The 24,632-nt window shown below is 43.4% G+C and overlaps 1 protein-coding gene across 1 annotated transcript; it reads right to left on the minus strand.

Annotated features, from left to right (window-relative positions):
• Positions 1-207: 207 nt before the first annotated feature.
• LOC119389374 (solute carrier family 25 member 35-like) lies at positions 208-24,216 on the minus strand. The gene is given in 6 exon segments (XM_037656599.2): positions 208-2,173; positions 12,072-12,164; positions 12,166-12,246; positions 18,905-19,123; positions 23,023-23,723; positions 24,002-24,216. Coding segments are annotated over 5 exon segments (921 nt in total). The 5' UTR covers positions 23,398-23,723; positions 24,002-24,216; the 3' UTR covers positions 208-2,020.
• Between the last annotated feature and the right edge of the window lie 416 nt (positions 24,217-24,632).

The raw sequence follows: 24,632 nt of genomic DNA on the forward strand, positions 1-24,632 counted from the left end.
GTAACAAATGAAATGTAACAAAGTAGCAAAAGATCCTTCCAGTAGGTTGCATGATGGCATACACATTCCTGATAATGAGCTGGATGTTAACTAAACAGCAGCATCATGCAGGTGCAGAAACATTGTCATAGGGACATTCATTTGACTGACCTTCGTACTATGTTTGGAAATGGACCTGTATGCATGCAAAATAAAACAGGCGTCTGGAAGCTTTAGGGCTGCTTTTTATTGTTTCCCAGTTCATGCTGCAACAGTATGCACCTTTGACAAAATGGGTAACAAGTGTCAAACAAAATGATATCTGTCTTAGGAATAATAATGTACATGTATATGTGTTTCTCCACATTTGGATGCATGGATACACAACAAGGCAACAAAATAAAAGCAGAGGGCCTTGCCTTTCCAGTGCATGTTGGTGTTCACTGGTACATCCATATTGGTTCCTGTGCTCACATAAGGAAGCAAACCTACAGGTATTCTTTTTAACATAAGGACACATGAACAGCAACAAAACAGCAGTGTCTGCAGTAAACAATAAATGTTGCTTCCATCATACAAGGAAAGAAAGAAGTTTTTTAAACCCACTTTTGAACTTGTCAAGAGCAGTAGTCGCAGGTAAGATATGTACTTCAAGTACAAACAATGATGGCGTGTGAAGTGGTTCAAGAAAAGCAGATGAGAGCACAGATGAGATTCTTCAAAATTTAGAAAGCTCCACTTCCATTACGTGCTTTCGCAGATCACAGGTCAACAAGGGTGAAATGAAATAAAAGACTTACACCTCAAGATAGCAGTCTTAAGCTTAGATTACACATCCTCTTATAAAATGAAGCTGTCGCAATTTCTAACAATCGGGCACTAGTTTCACCAACACAGCAATGGAACTACGTATAGATCAATAATATACATTAGCAGCAAAGAAAGCAGCCATACTGGCCTACTTGTTCCATACTTCAATATTTACAAAACTGCAATAAACAACCACTCACACAAGCAGCTTGTTGAGAAAGGAAATGTTTAACCATCAATAGGCTATCAAATACCCACATGAATGCCCTAAAAATAAGTCCCAGATCTTTGGATGGGACAATGTCAAACTAAAGTTGAAATAACCCTAAATACTGCATTTCCTTCTAGCCAAGAACACACTCAAGAGCAGGTAAGCCACTATAGGACAAGGCAGAAAGAAGAATCAGTGGAAAGATATTTCCATGGTGTCGTAGTAACAGTTATTGGAAACAATGGTCGAGGCTTTCATCTTTTAAGCATCCAAAATGTACACTCCTAAACTCTTACATCTTCTTCAGCATAGTTTGTTCCATAGCTCAACAATCTCCTATGTTGCTCAAGTGGATACATCTCAGGTGAAAACTGTACACAGAGCCATGCATGGGCCACCATCAGCACAGTCAATGCCGTGCCCTGCAGTCACCAATCTTAAAATCTCTGCAAAAGACTATCCCAAAATATGTGCTCAATAAAGTATGTCAGGACAACCTTGGTCATACCGCCAACAGTCTTCATTAAGCACATGTGATGAGCAATTCCCATAAAAACAGAGCAAAGCTTAAATACTGTACAGGGGAGAAATCTGTGCTCCTCGTGGCTGCAGGGCTTTCACAGGGCAAGGAACAATGCACCGGAAATTTTCCTGTCATTTAAAAAACACCATCAGTCCACTTACAAGGCAGCACCATACTTCGGACGCTGAACAAGACAGTATTTGTACTTCCTTGAGCACAGCCTTACAAAAGAGCATGTCACATCCCAATCTCCGCAGCATGAGAAGTGGACAAGAAAGCGATCATTCAGCCCAAAGTGTCGAAACACATTTTCTCAACAATGTAGCTGCGAAGAGGCAACACGCACACACAGACATTACTAATCATGTTGCATTAAAGTCCCACACACCTTCAGTGACTTGAAACCGCCAAGTGAAAGTCTTGGATGTCTGAAGAGAAGGCTCAGTCTAAGGAACAACGATGGGAAGCTAGCAACTAGATGCATGACCAGAATGTAGTCAGGCAGCCTCAACAGTGGGCTGTGAAAAGAGAGCGTATTCCCTCCGCAGTTCTGACCAAAAGACAAGACTCAACACAGTGTGGGGGCCAAGCCTGAGGAAGCTGGCTGTCACACCTTTGTAGAAACCCATAAGGCCCTCAGTCTTGAACACCTGCATAAATTATCAAAAGATTCCATCAGGCACGTCAAGTAGAAATTGCTGCGTTTACAGCACTTATGCGAAAATTCAAGGATGCTTAAAAGTCAAACCCAGCAGTTTCCAAAGATCAGTGGATCTTAATGAAATAGCTGGATATGTTCTCTTGCCCACGTCAGTCATTTATGCAAAACAAAAGGCTTAAGAGATGGACACAGATTTCTCACAAATTAATTTCATCCATCAAGTTACAAATAAAGTTCTGCATGGACTACCAGCACCTTAAAGGCCAACTCCGGCGATTTTTTGGCCATGTCAAAGTAATGGTGCTTTTATGTTCCTGAGACGCTCCTGTTACGGGCCCGATAGCAGAAATACTCGGCAAATTGGAGAATAATTTTAAATAAGCAAAAAAGCGCAACACCGAAACCGAAACCCAACCGAGTGTACTGTCTACGTATGACGTAGACGTTGTTACAAACGAACCGGAAGTCGTGCAAGGCATGCCGGTCACGCCAGCGCAGAGTATGAAAACTGTGACAGCCGGGACGACCAGCGAAGCGCCGGCCAAACCAACGCTGTCTGTCGCCTTGTGCACAGCAGACGCTCGCTGTAGCGGCCGAAGCGCCGAAGTTAGCGGTGCCCTCGGCTGCGTCACTTCCGTCGCCTTGCCAACACTGACGTCACAGACGCAATGTTGCCAATAATTGTGGGAAGCCAGGAGGGCGTTTGCAGACAATCTTTAAAATTCATTTGCAAACAATCTGCGCATGTTTCAAGCCTGTAATTTGGCATAAATGACGGAAACGTGCAAAGGAACGTACCCAGCGAATTTCACTGAGATCCATCGACCTCGAAAAATCGCCGGAGTTGGCCTTTAAGGCTACTCACAATGATGTTTGACGCAATTGACAGTCTACAAGGAGCAGAGTTTCCTTAATTACTTCATTTGCACTCAAGGCAAGTGCCCATGGCATCAAACATCAGCCAAACATCAAACATCAGCCAAAGGCAGCCTTTGTCACATCCGATGGCTTGTATGAATTTAATGTCATGCCTTTGGACTTTGTAACTCGTTCGCAAATTTTCTATGTATGATGGATACAATTCTGCGAGGCTTGTTGAAGTAGCACAGGAGCTTGTGCTATCTTGAAGACGTCATTGTTTTGCCCCGGACTTCACCAAGCATTTCACCACTTTTGGCATGTATTGACATGTTCTTACTACTAAATTTAAAGACGTGCTGTTTACAGCATGGCAGCTGGTGATATTAGGTTATGTCATGTCTAAGAATGGAATTCTACCTGATCCAGCCAAACTTTGGGCCATCGCCCAAATCCATAAACCAGTCTATCCAACTACAGCGCAGTTTCATCAGTCCGTGCTCCTACTTCGACACTTCATTTGAAATTTCACCACCATCATAACACCCTCGACAAAAAGCTGCTTGAAAACAACAGGCCTCTCACTTTGTAGTCATCACAGTGCAATGAGACAGTCATGAATATACGTCATTTGCCAATGCCTCCCTCAATTTCGTGCCACTACGACCTGACATCTCCTACAGAGGTGCACACAGATGCCAGCAGTGTTGGCCTCGGCACTGTCCTTGCGCAGCACAAGCAAGAATTTCTTGTAAATAGCATGGGCCCCCAAGGCTTATGCAAGTTGCACGGTTACAAAAGCCGAGACAAATTACACCGTGGCGGAAAAAGGGCATCATCTGGGCTCTCACAAAGTTTCTGCCTTATTTGTTTGGCCACCCATTTGATGTTGTTAGTGACAACCATGCACTATGCCGGCTATCGTTATTGAAGGACCGCTCAGGCCATCCTGCCCATTGGGCATCTTGTTTTTCTTGTAGCCAGTGCACACACACAGAAACGCCATTTTGCCCTTTGTAACTTACATGTACAACACCACTACTCAGAGAACCACAGGTTTTGCAGCCTCCTCATTGTACAGTCACCACCTGTCACACATAATCGACACAATTCTTCGTACCACCAAAATGCTTCCAAGTCTTCGCCGATCTCTGCCACTGCAAGACATGCTGAAGAGCACAGCGCTCTTCAGAATCTGCACTGTCTTCAACTGACTAATAGCACCAGAAGAGCATTCGCACGGACGACACTTGTGTGGCCACTTTCCTTCCAAAAGAGTTCCTGCCTGTGCACCTGATCTCTCCGAAATTACTGCCCAATTATGAAAGCAATCGAACAAATATCCCCTGTCAACTATGTCACCGAGCCCATTGCAATGTTTTCAGACCTGCACCGTCACAGAAAAGACATTGTACATGTGCAGAATCTCAAGGTGTAATACGATCCAATCATAGTGGCGAGCTCTTAGGTTGCCTGACGGAGCTTCCTTTCATTGCTGGGGGTAATTTCAGTGAAGAGGAACGCTAGTGGGTCAAGATCTGTAATGCTTGGCTCAGGAATACTGCTCATGCTCAGAGTCCATGCCTTGCTCCGATGGTTGGTCCCATGACTGCTGAGCAATAAACATCTTTACAATTGCTACGAACCGCACACCTGGCTTTCCATGATCAGTGGCCGCATTGTGCACGTCAATGCATGCACACAAAGCATGCTGGGAGCAAATAGCAGACAAAAGCAAGGAGTTTAGCACTAAATGCTGCTGTCAATAGAATGTACGTTCAGAGAGGATAGTGACTGGTAGAGAGTGATGTCGCGTTGCTGGCTGTATGTGATGTTGCACTGCTAGCTGTATGTACTTCAGCCCTTGCCAGCTGCATATGCAGTTTGAGCTGCGGTAAGGCCTAGCCCAACCACAGAGTTTGTGCACAGGCTGCCAGCAAAACTCACTGAAAATGCAAACCTTTAGGGCGATTAAAACTGCTCGTACATTTAAGTTTTGAACGTAATTTTAAGTCAACCATTTTTCATTTTGTAGAACCCAAGCACTGAAATTTAAGAGGAGACTGCTTTAGAAATACATTTTTTGTTTTTGAGCAAAACTTGCACAATGCCTTGCAAATTGACCTACAGAACTTGAATGTAACCATTTCGATGGAGACTTACAGAATGCCTTAACAAGACCCTCACCAACATTCCTTGCCAGGTATGCCAACCTAGAACACAACAATTGGGACAAAATATTGCCTAATGTGACATTCGCATATAGTACGGCATGGCAAGAAACAACGAGAATGACACCGTTTGGTCTATTTCATGGTTGCGAAGTTACAACCATGCAAGACTATGCCGCCTCACAATTTAAGCAATTCAGAAACTGATGCTGCAGATTTCACTCAGTGTTCTGAAAAAGCCAGGAAGCTTGCACGTCATACTAACCAACCAGCAAGAGTGTCGCTCCTGACGGTACAATCATCACCATCAATTCGTTGTTTATCAGCCAGGTGAAAGGGCCTGGGTTTTGTCTCCTGTACAACGTCGGGGCCTTGCGGAGAAACTTTTATGGCGATACTTGAACCCATACAAAGTGCTGCACCGTCTTAATGTCAGCTATGAGGTCGTTGCAGGCAGCTCATCTCGATGAAAACTATCAGCATCTTCCCAAGACAGTAGACCCGGTGCACATGAAGCCATACCTATCGGCATAGGTCAGCAAAAAAATTGGAGCTCACTTAGACCCACTCAAGAAATATATTTTGCTCTGAGGGCTCACTCGAACTCAGACTCACCAAAATATTCCTCAACCGGACTCACTGGGACTCAGACTCACTAAAGTTTTTCTCTACCGGACTCACTCAGACTCAAACTAACCAATATACCGACCAGCCGGACTCACTCAGAGTCAGACTCACGGCTTCACATGAGTCTGAGTGAGTCGACTCATGAGTCCGCTGGCGTAAAATTAGCTTTTTCGATCATGTTGTCAACACCCTTTAATGCCAATATCTATCATAATCGGTGCTCTACGATGCGCCTTTTGACCTTGTACTTTCAAATACCAGTTACCATCATGTATCATCATTATCATATGTCAATCCAGTATGGACATTTTTTATGAAATGCGCGATTCACACGATATATTTTTTATCAAGAACTTCCCAAGAAAGAGTTTGCGGGGGCAGGTCATGGCACCCCTCTTCCTAACTCACGCCTCTGATCGATAAATACTGAAGTGGCGCATGAATGCTAGTGTGCTGAGATATGTGTGAATAGACTTGAGTATAAATCTAAGCCGATATAAGGCTGATAGTAATGCTAAAGATGTGTAGATAGAACCGTAAGTCGGCAAAAAAGGTGGAGCTCACTCGGACTCACTCAAGAAATATATTTTGCGCTTAGGGCTCACTCGGACTCAGAATCGCCAATATTTTCCTCAACTGCACTCACTCGGACTCAAACTCGCCAAGATATTACTCACCCAGACTCACTCAGACTCGCAGCCCGATCTAAGTCTGAGTGAGTCGACTCATGAGTGAGTTTGCCGACCTATGCATCGGAATGATGTGTGCCCCTTCTCGCTAGCCGCAGATCAACTGCCATTCGGTAGGCATCGGGATGGTGCTCTCGGGTGAGAGGATAGTGACGCATCCCAGATCCTGTAGACGACGACAACGACCGACCCACTCAAGCATGCAAGCGCTTGGTGGAGAAGAGAAAGACGTCCTTGCGAGCTTGGCTCACAGATCCATATCTCAGGTACGACAGTACCGGTACTTGTGGCAATAAAGCCCTGTACTGAGTGGATTGTGGCAATACTTATGAAACTATTGCAGCTTATGTATTTTTGTCTGTGCCACTTCAAAATTGAAATTTTCTGATACAGTATGTAGTTATTGAATATCAAATACTTCTTGTATTGTTAAATGCAAGATTTTCTTTAATCTTCGAGAGTTGTGAAGCTGATCCACACATCAAAAAGAACTCTATGCAATGAAATGAGAACGGATGTCAAACTCGTTTGAACAAAACTTATGGCATTTTGAACATTTGCGAGGGAGTCCATGTCAAGGTGGGATTTCACTCACAAAAAATTCCAACATACCATAACTTCCCCGAATCACTATCTAGCTATATGACCTATAAAAAATGCAATGTTTACTTTCCACATTGCTGATGCACTAATTGATTCTGCTCAGCTTAGGAGGCACCAATAGTAATGCTCTGCACATAGCTTTTTTTACTTCATTCTAGGGTGCACTTATGATAACCATTCGATGTTGGCATCTGACAAAGAAGTGCTGACAGGAAGAATGACACACTACAGGCATATGAAATTCTCATGTCCCAAGATGGCTGCCAATCGTGGGACGCCTGCCATCAGGTGTGGGTGGGGGGCAATCATTTTTCTCATAAAGGGTGTGCATGCGAAACACTACCGTTACTAGTGCCACTGGACAAGTCAAGGAAAGCCCCCCCAACATTGCCCGAGTCTGTTTGGTCACCAGGCAAGCGGTTGGCACGAAAGCCTCGGCCACTGCCCTGTCCATTTTCTCATACGTGTTTAGCCGGGATGTTCCGATATCCAAAATTTCTGATTGCATTTGCTATACAATCCAAGATTTCTGAAGTTGAACAATCATTTCTTTCTGGATATGCAAGGAAGAAACATTTATTAGTGTCTGAATAGAAGAGAGAGTAATAAAAGCTAATAGTGTTCTAAATATTCTTGCTGCAGGGAAGCTGTGGCTATTGTGCAAAAGCACCATATCCTGCAGCATCTGTACGAGCAAATGACTTATGTTCAAAAATTTTCAGTCATTCCATATAAATTAGGGGTGCGCGAATATTTGAAATTTCGAATATTTTTCAAATAGTGTTTGCTATTCGATTCGATTCGCACTGGAATTTTACTATTCGAACTTCCCAAAGACAAATGCAGTCAACGTCCGATTGAAAGTGACCACTTCAGATTTTCAATATGCTTCACCTCATCACACCCCCGTACTGGGGCAGAGCTGCCTTTCAAGCTCCATTACGGTTGAACTTAGCCAAGACAGTCAACGTCCAATTGACAGTGGTCCCTAGATTTCCAATATGCCTCACCTCATCACACCCCCGTATTGCAGCAAAGCTGCCTTTCAAGTTCTGCTATGGTCGCAAATGTATTAACTAAAAAAAATGCTGGTTCCAACATGGAGATGAAAGATGTGGCAGAGTTGGGGGCACTGTTGGGTGTTTCTGTTGACACGGTGCAGGTGAAACCTGTGGCAGATGGCAAAACAACCCTTGTACCCGTAACACACGGGCGCCGCATGGTCGCTCAGTCCGAGACAGTAGTGCACACAGAGTACAGCCCCCAGCAAAAAAGGGTGGGAGTGGTCGCTCTGTATTCTGCAATATATGTACCAACATAATGCGCGGCGAAAATACAACCTTGTAGAAAGATTAGACAGATGGCGCGACCAGTAAAAATACACAGCTCTGCGCTTAGACACGAGTTTTTTAAAGCACAATGAAGAACATGTAGGTACGTCATTCACACTACGGAAGGGGGGGAGGGGGGCAACGCAAAAACATACCGGCACGTCAGCGAAAGGGTAAAAATTCCGCACGCTTTTAATTTTCCGGGCACGTGCGCGATGTCGAAAACAGTGGCGACCACGAACCACCACTCTAATGTTGCACATGCGCGACCTCGTTTTCGTTAGAAGAGTCACCCCTTCTAAATGCAACAACTGCACAACGTTTTGTCGACTCTGCACCAAACCACAACGCTGATAGTCCGCGGCCACTGCCGACGAGGCAGCTAGCGCCCGTTAGGCCCAGCATGCGGGGTGCAACTTGGCATGCTGTCACCGGAAGCTTGCCCAAGACAACACAGCGATCAGGCATAGAGGAGCTCGCACTCATGAGCTAAATCGAGGGCAGCACGCGTGAAACAAAGTTTCGGTTTGTGGTCGGGAGAACAGCCGCGGCAACTATCCTGAAAATGTCTTCCAAGCTTGTAAGTCGGCCTGTTGATGGCCAAGGTGAAAGCTCCATTGCATCTTCAAGGGACCAACAACCGCTCAGAACATGAATTGAGATAGCCTGACTAATAGAAGGATTGTCTATTGTATTGTCTAAAACGAACCCTGTTTTCCTCATGAAACGCGGATTTATAGTTTTATTTCTTCACTAAAAATTACTTTTGGCTAGGGGTATCGAATATTCGGCGAATATTACATTAAAAATATTCGTATTCGATTCGAAAATCATGTATTCAAGAAGTTTCTAATATTCGAATAACTTCAAATATTCGAAAAATTCCAATATTCGATTCGATTATCATGCGGAAAATAACTTCCACATCTCTGCTGTGTTCGGATAGCTAAGAACGTTGCCACAAAGGGCGATAAACATTGGAAGTGCACAGAGGCACGATATCTGCCTGCGATGAGCGTATGACTTATTGCTGGCGCATCTCCAATGTGCAGCGCTGTTAGCAAACACGTAACCGTACGTTTTCAATATTATGCGGCCATAACGTGCCCCACTACCACTCGTTCACTATGCGGGACCTCGTTAGCAGAAACAAAAGCTAACTGCTGCCGCATTGTCTCTTCAAGACATCGCTCAATAACCCATGACCGTGCACTTGCTAGACCCGAAACATCGTCATCGGCAGCGTGCGCTTTGGTTAGAAAACATGAATAAAGAGCAACAAAAAGCGTTCTAGTGGTAATTTTTACCACGACGTCGCATTTATTTCCGATTTCGTAGAAGCGATGCACGTGAGCAGACGAACAGTTATACTCGGGATTGCAGTGGCTAAAGTCTCCAGGGGGCCTTCCCGACTTGGGATTTTATTGCTTAGTTACGCCACGTTCCTGGCAAGTACACGTTAATTAATGTTTACCGTGTTCTAAACATATTGAATATTTGCAGCGGTAATTGCACACCGACCTTCCAGTTACATGAATATATATATACAGTCAACTGCCGATTTTTCGGAGGCCCGAATTTCCAGACATGCTCGAAAATTCGGACGCTTCCGCGGCATCGTCGCCAGCCCCAAAGACGTCTATGTATAAGAGTGTCCAAAATTTCGGACGCTGAAACCATTCGGTGTCCGATATTTCAGACTTTCTGCCCAAATTGCAGGTCTAAAAGGCATTAATTGAAGCCCCCACCCCCTCTGCTGCGTCTATCATCTCGTAGGTTCGAACCAGCGCTTTCGCGAGTCGATCTATTTGCGACAGTAGCAGAGTCCGAAAGTCAGCTTTGCCGCACTGCCGAAGTGTTACGGGGTGAAGCAGACCAAAAATTCAAATGCGCCACTATCACAGCGATGTCTTTATGGATAAGCAGCAGGAACGGAGGCGTGATGGCGGCAGGCGGTAAACGCACCAGTGTGGCGTAATCGCTGACGACCCTTAGTGTTGCATCATCTGTTCTCACACACACGCGCAACCGTCCAGATGCCTTCAACACTCGCTAAAATGCTGTAATAAAGAGTATTAGCGGGCAAGATATTCCGGTATATGCAGAGATTTTTCTGGAATACCCGACAATGGTATCGACATCTTGTGACGCTTCAGGCGACCGCAATTATAGGTGCATTTTTTTGTTATCACTGAGTGCAGTGGCGGAAAAACATTTTTAAAGCCAACACACTTGGAACTACACTGCTGCCGAGAAATTGCACCAGCAGAGAAGTAGAATACATTAGGTTTCTGCAACAGCAGTTCTGTCCTTGCCTGGTTCTTCTTAGCGCCACCAGGCGGCCCTACCTATACGGCCTCTCCCGTTTACGGCTACAGTAACCCGATATGCTAAAGCAAAGAAGTGTGCAAATGAACTAACCCTCTAATGTCGCCTTCGCAGGTTCGCGTGACGATGCGAAGCACTTTGCAACATGTGAGCAAGTTTGGCTACTTTGGCAACAAGCTAAAAAAAGAATGAGTATATAGTTTGTAGACGATGCTCTCTTGGCTTTCCCAATGCAGCAGAGCTGTGGATCTTTGCTCATTGCACGTCACTCTATTGTGGTCTGACGTCACTGAAACTTTCGTTACGCTTCCTACACAGTGACGTCGGTGTCGGTCGCACTAGTGATGAGTCTCGATTACGAGAATGAGCATTTAGGCACACTTCGGAAGTGAATTAAGATATATTCTAAACATTTGCTGTGTCCAACACTTCATGATGAGTGTCCTTGCATACAGAGGAAGCCTACAGCAGGCCTTTTATATAGGGATGGGCGAATAGTGAATTTGAGGTTCGAAGCGACTTCGAAGCGAATAGTGATTTGGTCGAATAATTCTCTAATCGAATAGTTCCAATAGCATGCACGACATATTATTATGAAAAATGAGCATTTTTGTCATGACCCTTGCACAATATTTTTAAGGATTGGAACTAGGTATGAGTGAGTGTCACTTTTTTGGTTTGAAATGAAGAGGAAGCAAGCTTGAATATTACCAAGATTTGAATAGCAGTAGGGTGCAAGTTATAAGGGGTACAATACGTTACAATTTAAAAATTACTATCCTTAGCGCATATAAGCCCATATAATACACCTTTAAACTTAAAAATATATGCACACTTAACCTTGAAGTGTGGCTTCGCGGCAGTGCAGATTTCCCCTGGATGGGTAGTTTCACTGGCACAGCAACCCGACGCTGCAGTGAAACCACCTTTACAGGTGGTTATGTGCGGTCAAACATACATATACTTTGTTCATTTCGAATACTTCGAAATTTCGAATAGTATAAATTTGTATTGAAGCGAATTCGAATACTTTAATATTCGTTCGAATATTCGAAACGCCCGAATATTCGCCCATCCCTACTTTTATAGCCTCAAAATTTGGTGGCACCACCCCTGTAATGTACCATTCAAAATAGCAGAATGTGTGTGTGTGTGTGTGGTGTGTGTGTGTGTGTGTGTGTGTGTGTGTGTGTGTGCGCTGCGTGCGTGCGTGTGTGTGTGTGTTTATATACATATACGTGAGACCTAAAAAGAGAAAGAAAGCTTATTTTCATGAGTACCTTTGCAAAGCAGTCAAAGACATTTCTATACATGACGCCTTTGCCAGTGGCATCTGTAGGCTGGTTGTACAGACGTGTGCAGCAGACGTCAAACTGGAGTCATGGTGGCCACAACCACCAACCCACTTGCGGAACTGGCCACGAGTGCTTCAAGCCAAGGCCGGTCCCGGAATATCTGCAGGCAGAAGAAACAACAACACATTAAGCGCACAAGTTTCTCGCATTTACTCACGGAGAGCTTATAAACTTTAGATGCAACCAGTACAAAGCAAAGCTGAACAGACATGTTGGAATGAGTTCGAAGCTTATGCAAGGAGGAGGCCTTGTGTACAAAGTAACATAGAAATACCAAGAAAAACAAGGATATCAGCTACACTCCAACAAGTTCAAATCTTTAAAGAATGGCTAAAAGCTAGCCGCTGCGGTGGCACAGTGGTTACTGCACTCGGCTGCTGACCCGAAAGATGTGGGTTTGATCCTGGCCACTACGGCCACATTTTAATGGGGGTGGAATGCTAAGAACACCTGTGCGCTTAGATTTAGGTGCAGGTTAAAGAACCCCCAGTTAGTCGAAATTTCTGGAGGCCTTCGCTACGGGGTGCCTCATAATCATATTGTGGCTTTGGCATGTAAAACCCCAGAAATAATTATTAATGGCTTAATAATAAGTAAATGAAACATGCAAAGGAATAGTAATCCGAACTGGTTTGCTGGAACAGATCTATAGTGGAGTAAAAGTTACTCTAGTGAATATGAGATGAGACCGTCGCTAACAAGTGTATGAACGGCCCCACATGTTCCTGGGCTATCCTAGATACGTCTCTTAGAGCCTGTGATGTCAAGTAACACAAAGCAATGGCTCACAATGTTCAGAGCTGGAAAATTTAATCACAGCTGTAGTTATGCAGGTCACCTGCTATAAAAGTAAATGAAGCTACATACCCGCACTACACGTACGAGTACCAGCAGCAAGCCACATAATCCATATGGTAGCACACTGATCAGCTTTGTAGCATCCACAGGTATAGTATCGATATATGATGTAAAATGTTCCTTTCAGTAACGTCTAAAAATTTCATTCGAGCTATGAGCACGCTGTTCCATGTGCTTTCGTTTTAGAAAGGCAAAAGGGATGCACAGTTCTGCTTCCTTGCTAAAAGGCAAACTATGTTAACTCATTTTATCATTTTATACCAAGCCAGCATAATTCCCACCCAACTAACAATGTGGGGCTCCTTTAAATGTTACAGAACATCACAGAATTATGGAAGCAAACCTCTGCTACACCAAGGATAGGCAGAGCTGTCTGTCTGCTGACAGTTTCTCCTTACTCCAGAGTAAATTTTACTCCATTTTAAATGTGTTCCTACAATCAAGCATTGGTGTTGCTCTTAGGTGCAAGACATCAGGTGAAATGGCATGAATCTGCACACGACCCGAGGAGAATTTCAAGCCCTGCACAAGTGAAGGCGAGTCATAATTTTCAGTTGGCATATTCCACTTAATTTTCATAGGCATAGCAAATGCCTATGAAAAATAAGCTAATGTATTCCTTCTCTCCCAAAAGCAACTCCACAGTAGTTTCAAATTATCAGCCATGATCAAACAAGCAATACTTCCAGAACCATCAAAAATCAAAGGCCTCAAAAGCAAGTGGCTACAGTACATATCTTGTTCGACCAGCGTTTACAATTTCAACACAATCTTTCCTTGATCCTCTGTTTTGTTTGGATATCGAATAGCTTATGTACTACACTTTAGATTTCCTTTATATTAGAATCGCCACTGTTACGCTGCTATGACTATTAGAATTAAGTGTTGTAAAAGTCAGAAATGTCTGACGTGGTGAATAGAACCAACAATTTTTCAGTAGTTTACAGAACAGCTGCACTGTGTAATTTCGTGCCTGGATTTTGACAGTCTTCCAACTTATAATATGCATGTTTTGTTCATTGGCTCTACTATTAATGCATTGTGTGTTTGTTTTAACATGCATTTGACACTGCATGTTGTCATTAAGCAAACAGAATTTGTATAAAACATCGACAATGCATTTACCAACCCTTGTGTAAGTGTACATGTAAGAGTGCAGGCAAGCATTTGAATATTCAGTTACAGCGAGTGCTTTCTTATACTTTATAGGGACATAAATGCAAATGTCAAGCTAAAAGTCATAAATGCTCAGAAATGTCCAAAGTGTCAATATTGCCAAGAACAAAGCATTAGTTAGCAAGAGGATGAGGCAAGCATAGGACGCAACTTGCCCCTCGACAGTGATTTTGCAGAATACTAGACCGATGATGTTACACTGCCTCACCATGGTTGTGTTGCAAGTGGTCAATCATAATGAAGACAATGAAAACATATTTTAATATGACAAGTCAGTCGCCCAGCAAGAGGAATGCTCCTTGTTTGCTAGAGAAATGTGGCCCTTTCAGTTGTAATTTTCTCTCCAATTAAGCCCTTTCTTGGCACAAAGCAACTGTTGCAAGGCTTTTACAGCAAATCTGTATATGACTCTACGAGATTTCTTCGTGTCCGTCGACAGGAAATCCCAGTGCCCCATGGGGAGCAGTGGAAGAACTAATCTGTAAAAATGTTTCATTCCGTGGCCATGCATGCGTCCTTGACTTAAACGCTTAACGAATCAGCAAAGCTACTTAGTGCTTTCCCATTTTCTCTTTACTGAATGTACCACTAAGTTCTCTTCTGTAGCGTTATGGCCATCACTTCACAATGCCCATTGGTGCACCCCGTTGTTAATACAGCACTTTTCAGTCGTTAATACAATCGGCACCAGAACATAGCGAGGGGAGACACACTAGGCACATGCCATCCAGAATGTCCACAACTGCGATTCAGTTTTTACCAGAAGAGTGTGATACAAAGCATGTTAGCACAGCGGCTTATCAGGTCAGACTATTTCTACATGGTATTTTCTTTAACATGCTGGTAGAACTTGCGTTATAGAGCCAGAGCTCATTTTACAGAGATTACAGTTAATAAATGGATCAGACGAACTAACGAAACTTTTCTCTCCCTCAAGTTCTTTTTCTTTTTATGTTACATATGGCAACAGAAGAGTGCTCTAAGAGGTACCAGCATTTCCTTGCAAACATTTAATATTGCAAATAGAAGATAAGGTAATGGCACTTAAATACACTTCTCCATTTTTCTCATCTAAGGGTTTGCCAAGTCACACAGCTTTGGATGGCAAATACGGCTGCAAAGCAAGAATACACTGTTGGCAAGAGGGCTGCACAGCAAACCTTCCACAGCGCCGGACGGGGCCCTCTGGCAACCCACGCTGCATCGGCCGCAGACAGGCGCTGCAGGCCCCCGCATGGAAATCACACCCCAAGGAATGATGTGCCCTTCCATTTGGTAGCTGAGCCAGGGTTCGATCAAACACTCTTGTGTCTGCAAGCCTGCTTTATGAAACAAGGGGCAAAAGCTAAGGCAGAGAGAGACACACTGTTTGATGGTTGCCTCTCACTGGCAGGGTTTGTTATGTTCCAACATGAAACTGCCTTCTATCGAGCCAAAGCTAACAGAAATGCAAAAAAAGATCACGCTTATAATGTCTCGAACATTTTAAGAAGACAGATCATTAAAGAAAAATTTGTGCTATTTAGTGGTGCATAAAACTTTGAAAATTTCCATATGAATTGAATAGTCACTGCTAATTGATCATACCAAAAAAATCACTTATTTAAAATTCATTGATTTTGAATATAACGGATAAAAAAGTTATCAGAGGCTAGAGGGAGCTACTAAATGGAACTGTGCTAAGTTATGTCTAAAATATTATCAAGGTTGAAGCAGCACGACTAAGACATCGAGAAACGAATATCACAGAACAAGCACTGACTGCCGACTGATAGTTTATTTCAAATATGGAGCATTTAACCCTTATCCAGTTGTTACTGAACGGTTGCCTTGCAAGACAGCTGTGGTTGTAGCGAAACAGCAGCAGCTTCCAAGCATACACACAGTGCAGGTAACTGCTACTTGGTCATTGCCTACAATTCATTAAAAATTCCTTGCTTTTAGACAGCCTAAACATTAATTTGTTTTCTTGATTTAGGCAAAGCAATTTACTATTTGGCCAAAATAGTCATATTGCATGCCTTTAAGGGGGGACACGGGAATCATTATTAACTTTTTTTGTTTCTTGACACAGTGTGCTGAAATTTGGCACACACACTATAAATCATATTAAAAAGATAAGATTAAATTTTAATGAAATTATCTTCATTATTTCTTGTTTTATATGAATTTACAAGTTCCTTGCGGCTGGAAAGCCTGGCACAGTGATGAAACATTCTAGGAGGCTGGAGCTACTTTGTATCTTTGCTGACGCACTTTTTTTACTTAAGGACAATGTTGGATTTTTTTTTTTACAGCCCTAATAATTTTATACTGAACATTACATGCAAATGCCTGTGTCTCAGCTAATCGTGCCATTCAGCAATTATGAAATAAAAAAATAATGATAGCCTAAACAAAAAGTTCCAAGAGTGTGTTGAAGTACAGCACAGTCTATGGATTACAATAAAACAAACTGCATAAAAATCGGTCCAGCCATAGTTGTGCTATGCTTTCCACAAGCGAACTGGCAGGCACAAAGAGCTCTTTTGAGAAAATGGACAACAAAGTTTTGGTTGCAGTTGACCCTATACTAAAGTGTGCCAGGACAGTAATAATTGGTGTTCTTGCCAGGAGCCAATATTTTGGGTCTCTAATTCTTAACTTGGCACGATTTAGGAAGTTTATTACCCTCCATCATTTAGCGCAGACGCTTTTGTGCAGCCCCCAGGCACGCAAGTGCAGTTACCTGCACTGTGTGTATACTTAGAAGCTGGTGCCGTTTCGCTACAACCATAGCTGTCTTGCAAGGAAGGCAACCGTTCAGTAACAACTTAATGAAGGTTAACTGCTCCATATTTGAAATAAACTATCAGTTGGCAGTCAGTGCTTGTTCTGTGATATTTGTTTCTCGACTGCATTGGGCACGTTGGACTGTATTGCTACTTTTGCGGCCGCGGAACGCGTCGTCAGGCGGCCTAAATAATGGTGTATTCGTTTGATGAAGCTTTGCGATCACCACTGTCAACTACGAACGCCTAAAGATTCATTTTCTTGTGGGATAAACCACACCCGCACCACAGAGCCGATGCCTTCTCGGCAGTCTGAAGCTGACAGAGACTTCGCATCAAACTATACTTTTCTAAGTGAAACGAGAACGCTCTTCTGCTAGTGGGGATATTAGACACCCGTTTTATCAAAACGGGACCAGGAACGCGAGCACACAAAGCTCGGGTCTCAGTGGAGCGGCACGAAGTGCACGAGTGCACCTGTCTCTCAAGAAAACCAGGAAATGCTTCACCGCATTGCAGGAGCAGCGAAGCAGTACCTCTGTTCAGATTTTTTTTTATATTTTAATAGAAACATTGTGTAGAACATTTAATATTTTTTATATTATTCCTGGGTCATTTATCTTCAAAATGTATATTTTGAATTTTCTTTGTTCCGAGTGTTTTTGCATATGTAGTGTTTTTTATTGCTCTGTTTATCAACTGGCAACAATAAGTTGCACACTTTCACATTTTTATACATTCCACAATATTTTTGTTGCTTCACAACTTATATTTTTTGGAAAGACCATTTCATTATGCATAATTTGTTATGCTGCAATGTACGCTAGAGTACTTTTCAAACTGGCAAAAACTTTTTTCCCGAGACATTCAAAAGTCATGTTATTTGCGTCATCCTTTTCCCCATTCATCAAGAACTAACCACAGTAAAACAATTCAACAGCCTTCAAGCCGCGTCAACCTACACAAACATTCACTCTTTCCCTCAGCAATTTCTTGGTGGAATAAGTTGCCTGATAGTGCTGTGCATTGTAATACTGTGGAATCCTTTGTTTCTAAAGTACAACTCATCGATTTCCGTTTGTGATTGTTTTTTGTTTCATGTTGCATTCTGTTACCACTCCTGCAAGGGCTGAGTGAGCCTGCAGTATTTTCAAATAAAATAAAAAATAAGAAACATAAAAAATGACCATTTTCTCGCAGTAACGTAAGAGTTAATAGAAGTAGACTGTGTAAGTGCTCTTCAAATGATCACTTTCTTCAAAACACACGAGCTGTCATACATAGTCATAACTATCTTTTTGCCAAAGTAGAATAACTGTAATATCGATTTTTGAGCAATGTGGTAAACAACAAAATCTAAAAAGTGAGTCAACGGGATTGAAGCAACACAAACTGTTCCCGAGAGATCTCCAAGACTGCACAATCGGAGCAACACATCTGTTCTATTCAGAACTGCAAAACCCTTGAACCAACAATGGTTGAAATGCACAGTACAAGAGCAGTCATAGACAGTAATTTGTTTTCGTGCAAGCAACTTCTGGTAACGAAAACACTGAAGTAATGAAGAGATGTAATACTGCACCTTTTGGCTTAATTTCAGGCAATGTCTTCAAAGGGATTGGAAATTATACTAGGATGTCTAGTTTAGCTGGTAGTTGCACCTTTGGCAACAGAATTTGCAACAGAGAGACACACAGAATTATGTGTGTGGTGTGCACTTGATATTTTTACAGGAAATTTCTTCACCGATGAAGTATTTCATGTAAAATACAAGCAAAAAGGTTTGGTTACAAATACGCAATCTAGCATTTAAGAAAAGAAATTAAACAAAATTGACATTAAGCACAGAATGGCATTCTATGCCAAGCATTACGGAAGTTGCTGTTGCACTTTTACGTTCAGCATGTTGCGAAGCAACAAGCATAAGCTTCGGTCAAAAAAGGAAATACCCACAGCAATGTGGTTGATCTGAGACTTGATCTTGGAGAAGGTAGTCAGCTGTACTGCCGAGCCAGTAGAGACCCGAAGCAAGGCTGCATTGACGCCTCGCCACAGACCCCGCACGTGGTCTCTTCGGTAGATGCGCAGCAATGCTGCCAGCATACTCTCGTGGTTGTGCTGGTAGCCCACAGCTATGGATGTTGCCGACTGTGCCTGCAGCTGGACCTTGACCTGAATGTGCAACAAAGATTTTTTTTTTCAATGCACATTTTCCCCAATTTCTCAGTTTACCAGTATCTTTTGGGAGAAAAGTATATGACAGCTGCACCTTAAAGGTGCTTGCCTACGGGGCTGAAACCTGGAGGCTTATGAAAGGGGTTTAATTCTGTGTTAACATTGACATGCCCTTGCGGGTCAATTAGTGGAGTACCAATTGCAGAATTATATCTGCGCTCGATCTCCAAAACAAGACGAGCTTCTCAAATATATTTTTTTACATTATTCTTTAGAGAGCTAAGCGGGTGCTAATTGAAACTTATTCAATGTGTTTTCATTAGGATTAAGCTTTTCACCTATGACAACATCGTGGCTGCTGCAAGGGGCCTGTATCCATAGTTATTCTGAATATCCTAGAATGCACAAGGACAACTGCCAGTACAATCTTACCAAAAAGGAATGCCATCAGATGATAAACTGCATTTAAAAAAATAGTGACTTCACTCTCGAGTTCACATTCATCTGCTATTTCAAAACTATGAACAACAGAGACCCATGAACTATATAAATAACAGCATGCAAGGGTTTACCGGTGAGCTGCCACCTCGTGAAAATATGTCCCACGTTGTTGTAACTTCTTCACCAATCTGGCAGACAATGGTTTATCATCATCGTGATTGCTCCTCACGAGCTGCGGTTCGCTCAAGGGCACGAAGCCATCTGTTCTTTTTCTTTCATGTTCCATTAAAAGTGTTCGTTTGGACGTGCCGTCTATTTTTCTACACGACAGTCTGGTAGCCGGCGGACCTTGAGGTCCAACACACACGTGATGCCTTTTGGCGTAAAGTGTTCCACGCTCAACACCTTGGCTACAAGTGGCACTCCCAGGGATTACATGTACAGAACTATGACTGAAGAAAGTGGGCAGGGAAGTGCCTTCCATCATAGCTCAACCGGTAGAGCATCAGACACGTCATTAGAAAATTGTGGGTTCACATCCTTTTCATCCACTTCAATACGTTTCAATTTTAGTCATAATTAGTATATATACTACAGTTAAATGCAACGATTAATATCCATGTGGTTTCTGTGGCCTAATTGTCCATGGGATTCATTTGACCGTGACAAGCATCAATAGATGGTTTTCGATGGAATATTTTTTTTTCCCATACGAGATACATAAATGTCCAGCAGCAAACTGCACTTTTACATGCTACAATGAATAAAAACAGCTTCAACTATTTTAAAGGTACTCATATACACATTTCATCCTACTCTGCGACTAAAGAATGATTACAAAGTTTTACAAGGCAAGGGCCAAGGATGGCCCAAGAGCGCCAAGACTATCTGGCGCTATCTGGTTCGCTTTGTTTTCAATCTTTCTGTTGTACCCTTAGTACTATATTGCAACCTTCCCATTCAGTTGCATTTTTGTTATGGATACTTTCTTTTTCATCTTCTTGAAGAAAGCTTTGTAGTATATGGTAGCTTCTTCATTAAGCTGTATTTTAAGCCTCAATTTTCATTCTTCTTTGTTACCTGGCCGCTTTATTTTTGAGCCTTTCTGTTGTAATGCCCCTCGTGCTAGGGCCAATGTACTGACCTGCAGTACGATTCAATAAAAAATAAATGGGCTCTTCTTTATTTCGCTGTAAAAAGAAAGATGTCTGTGCTCACTAAAGAACAGAGATTGTGAAAAAAAACTGGCCAAGCCGTCTTCTGGAGAGCCACTTAGGGTTCCTTTTTTCAAAAGCATCGCAAATAAGAACATGCGGACACTCACTCTCGACTACTGACAGGAAAAGAAGCAAGTCATGTTGCTATGTGATGCAAGGAGTCGCACCACTTTTAGTCTAGACAGAATGTTATCATTTGCGCGCAAGCTAAAGGCACAGGCAGCTCTTATCTACTCGAAGGAGTACGATAAGGTGCCACAGACCCAAACAGATAAGCTTGTAACACAGAGACGATTGATTTAACCTGTGTTTGACCATGACAAAGCAGGACCATGACATGTAACTTTTTCCACATATGTAACAACATATGCCAAAAATATAAAAAAAAATTAAAGCTAGTTCATTTTCGAGGTGCACACACACACACACACACACGCACACACAAAGAGTAAAATTCTAGTGTCGCAAGATTTTTCTATCACAAAAAAACACTTTTTTTCAAGCCAGCAACTCCTTTCAAGTGCAGCACTGCCTTGATAAAGAGAAAAAAGAAGAAATCCCAAGCAATACCTCTGTTTAAGAGGAAACAGCTGCTACAAACAAACCAACAAAATGGCTATTGGCTGAAACGGCACTCAAGGGCCCGTGCACTGGAAAAGGGACAACAAATGAAGGAACATTTCATTTTAAAAACCTTGCAGACTACCCTCACTCACATACACCTATGCAGCAGGGGCCCTGCTTCATTGTCCAGCTCTTGCATTTGTTCTATTATTTCAATTCATACAACACAGGCAAATTTACAGCCATAGGAATACGCAGGATTTGCATTGTTTGGGTCAGCGACTGAAGCTTTCCTTTAGGAGAAACCATAACTCATTCATAGTAGTAAATAGCGTGAAAAACTAGAGACAAAAGGGAAGAACAACACGGGACGAGTGCTCGTACCATGTTGTTCTTCCCTTTTGTATAGTTTTTCGCGCTGCTTATTACTATGAATACATATCAACTAGACCAGCTTACTACTCTCATAACTCGTTGAGAATAAATGTTTAACAGGCAGTACACAAAGTAAGGAGGGAAGCAAATGAGTGCATCAGCAACTGACAAGGTGTGGCAAAACTATGCTGTCACTGCATGTGTTTAGGCCCCTGCTTTACATTGTCCTTGGACGTATGCACAGTGGCCAAGGATTGAAACACGACATCCAAACAATTAGTTTAACGACTGGTATGCCCAATCACTTGACATAACCACATCAGGTTGCCACAAATCTGGACACTACTGGTAATGTTGGCTCTGATGCAAGTGTTCAGAGTTGAAACTATGCCGTATGACACAAACTGAAGTCAGTGGAAATGAAAGTCTGTGCATTACTTAACCCTGAATTGTCGCTTTTTAATCTACATGCATTGTACACGACATGCTGTGGAAATGCCATTCGTATATGCCCCCGCTGCTGACTTGGCTTTGGGCAGTACAAAATGAGAGGTCCTGCTGGTCAATGTGAAGATCAGCAGTACATCCGTTTGTCCGAGCTGGACTGTAGTGGGAATTTCGGATAATTTCGCACATGGAAGGCTCTCAAGCGTGCTTCATATTGAGAAGGAAGCAAAGTACTGTGCAGAAACTGTACGCTGCACACACACCACAAGAGTTTTTGCACTGCTGCTGCTTTTGCATCTGTACAATGTCAAGCTGCAATGGCAGTAAACTCGACTTGCTGCGCAACCAGCAGGAAAGGAGAGAGACAGGAAAGAGCACAGTTTCGCTCTCTCCTGTCTCCCTCCTTCTTTCCTGCTGGTTGCGCAGCAAGTCGAGTTTACTAGTATGAACCAACTAGTCTGCAAAGAAGTATTGCTGCAATGGCAGACTGTAGCAATGTGTCTATTGCTCAACATGCATAAACGTAGAAACTGGTCAAACAGTTGAAGTGCATAACAAGGGACAGGAGCCACAACACAAGCTGTTCTCACTTCCACCTGTTGTTTCTTGCACATTTCAGCCTTATTGGGAATACAGGCTCATGCAGTACTCAGTGCTTTTTAATAAAAGATTAAATAAGCTGCTGTAACATTACCACTGTGACCAAGTCTGACCCGTTCTGGCGCATGCTGACATTGACTGCCACTGGCAAATCTATTTATGCTTATGGGCAACGAAAAGCAATTTTCTAGGTGCAATGTTTCTTAGGATACCCGCATCCAACCACTGTCCATCCAATTAAGTCACTCTCACCAGGTAGAGGGGGCTTCCCACGAAGGCGCCCACGCAGCCGGCCACGGCGCCAGCGGCGATGCTGCGGGCCACGTTGACGGAGCCGTTCTTGTTCTTGGTGAGCTGTAGGTCTTCCATGATGTGGTAGGCGCCCAGGCGAGTGCCGTTCATAAAGAACTGGTACCACAGTGCCGGCGACAGGCCGCTCTGCAGCGCCCGCAGGCCGTCGTGCTTGCCGATGGCGTAGAACGCGTGAAACACATTGCGGTAGTGAACTGTGTAGTGTCCGCGAGCCTGCAGCTCGCCCTGCAACTGAATACGTGTCTTGACCACTTCCAGAGGATTGGTGAAAAAGCCAGCACCACACGCGGCCAGCCCGCCAAGCAAAAACTCCATGCTGCGCGCCGCTCGAGGCAGCAGTAACCTTCAGCGGCTCGCACTTTTTACAGCTACTTCCCGCGCGCTATCCCAGTGAACGGTGCCCTCGCTTACCACTTGCCGAGGGTGTTGCGGCTAGGCCAAACAACCACTCGCTGCCACGAGCGTTCACAGATAGATATACGATGTGATCGGCCGTGTCGGGCACAGACAGCTGCTCCGACTACTCAGTTCGTCCCACTCCGCGATGCATCTATATGGTCACGGGGAGAGTATATATAGCAGCGGCGAGCCCCCAGGATCTCTTTACGATAAACGAGGCTGCGGTCCGATTTCATGCATAGCTGCAAAGATAAGAGCAGGCGTTCATCGAGACATCACTGTTACGTCTGCAGAGGCGCGGCCGCGAGCGATATCGAGATAGCCGGAGCGAAAGCGAGAATGAATGAAAGCTAAAGCCATCCGAGCGCAACGTCACCCCGAGAGATCGTTAGGTGTACGCTTTCTTCCGAACCCAAAAGTTTAATGTGGTCTGGCACAGTCACAAGGCGCTCTTATAAACAAATGTGCGCGCGGGAACCGCTTTAGCCTCGCCAATTTCGGACAAGAAAGTAATAATTACCACGAAGCATCACCGGCACACGTGCAGTTGCTGGCTCCACGGTCGACTGGCGTCCGAGTCGGGAAAACACGAACTTGAGCACACTGATCTCAGCGATTGTTAATGACTCTGTAAGAGAACACAGGCTAAAATGGTGCTCACAAATGAGCGCTACTGACCTAGTAACGCGAAATTTGTGGCATTTAATCACGCTTTCAATCGCTTCCGCAAAACGATGGCAGTGCCCCCTGCAAACAACTCCCGCAGTTATATTGGTTTCAGTTTCACTACTGAATCAAACAGTGCAGAAATCACAACTTAAGCTTAATCTGAAGACTAAAATATTATTAAAGCTGTTTAAACGGTTGCACTGCTGCACATTAAAGGTGACGTTTCGCCCGGTTGAATTATTCGATGAAGACGTGCTGGCGGCAAAAGAGGAATCACAGCAAAACGCCACCAAGGGGAGTTGCCGTCGACCAATGCGTTTAGTGCGGTAAATTTAAATATCTGATCATTTTGCATTTTAATACTAATAATATCTGGGGTTTTACGTGCCAAGACCACGACATGATTATGAGGCGCGCCGTACTGGCGGGCTCCGCAAATTTCGACCACCTGGAGTTCTTTAACGTGCACTGACATCGCACAG

This window comes from Rhipicephalus sanguineus, chromosome 4, assembly GCF_013339695.2.
Source record: "Rhipicephalus sanguineus isolate Rsan-2018 chromosome 4, BIME_Rsan_1.4, whole genome shotgun sequence".
NCBI classification, from domain to species: Eukaryota; Metazoa; Arthropoda; class Arachnida; order Ixodida; family Ixodidae; genus Rhipicephalus; species Rhipicephalus sanguineus.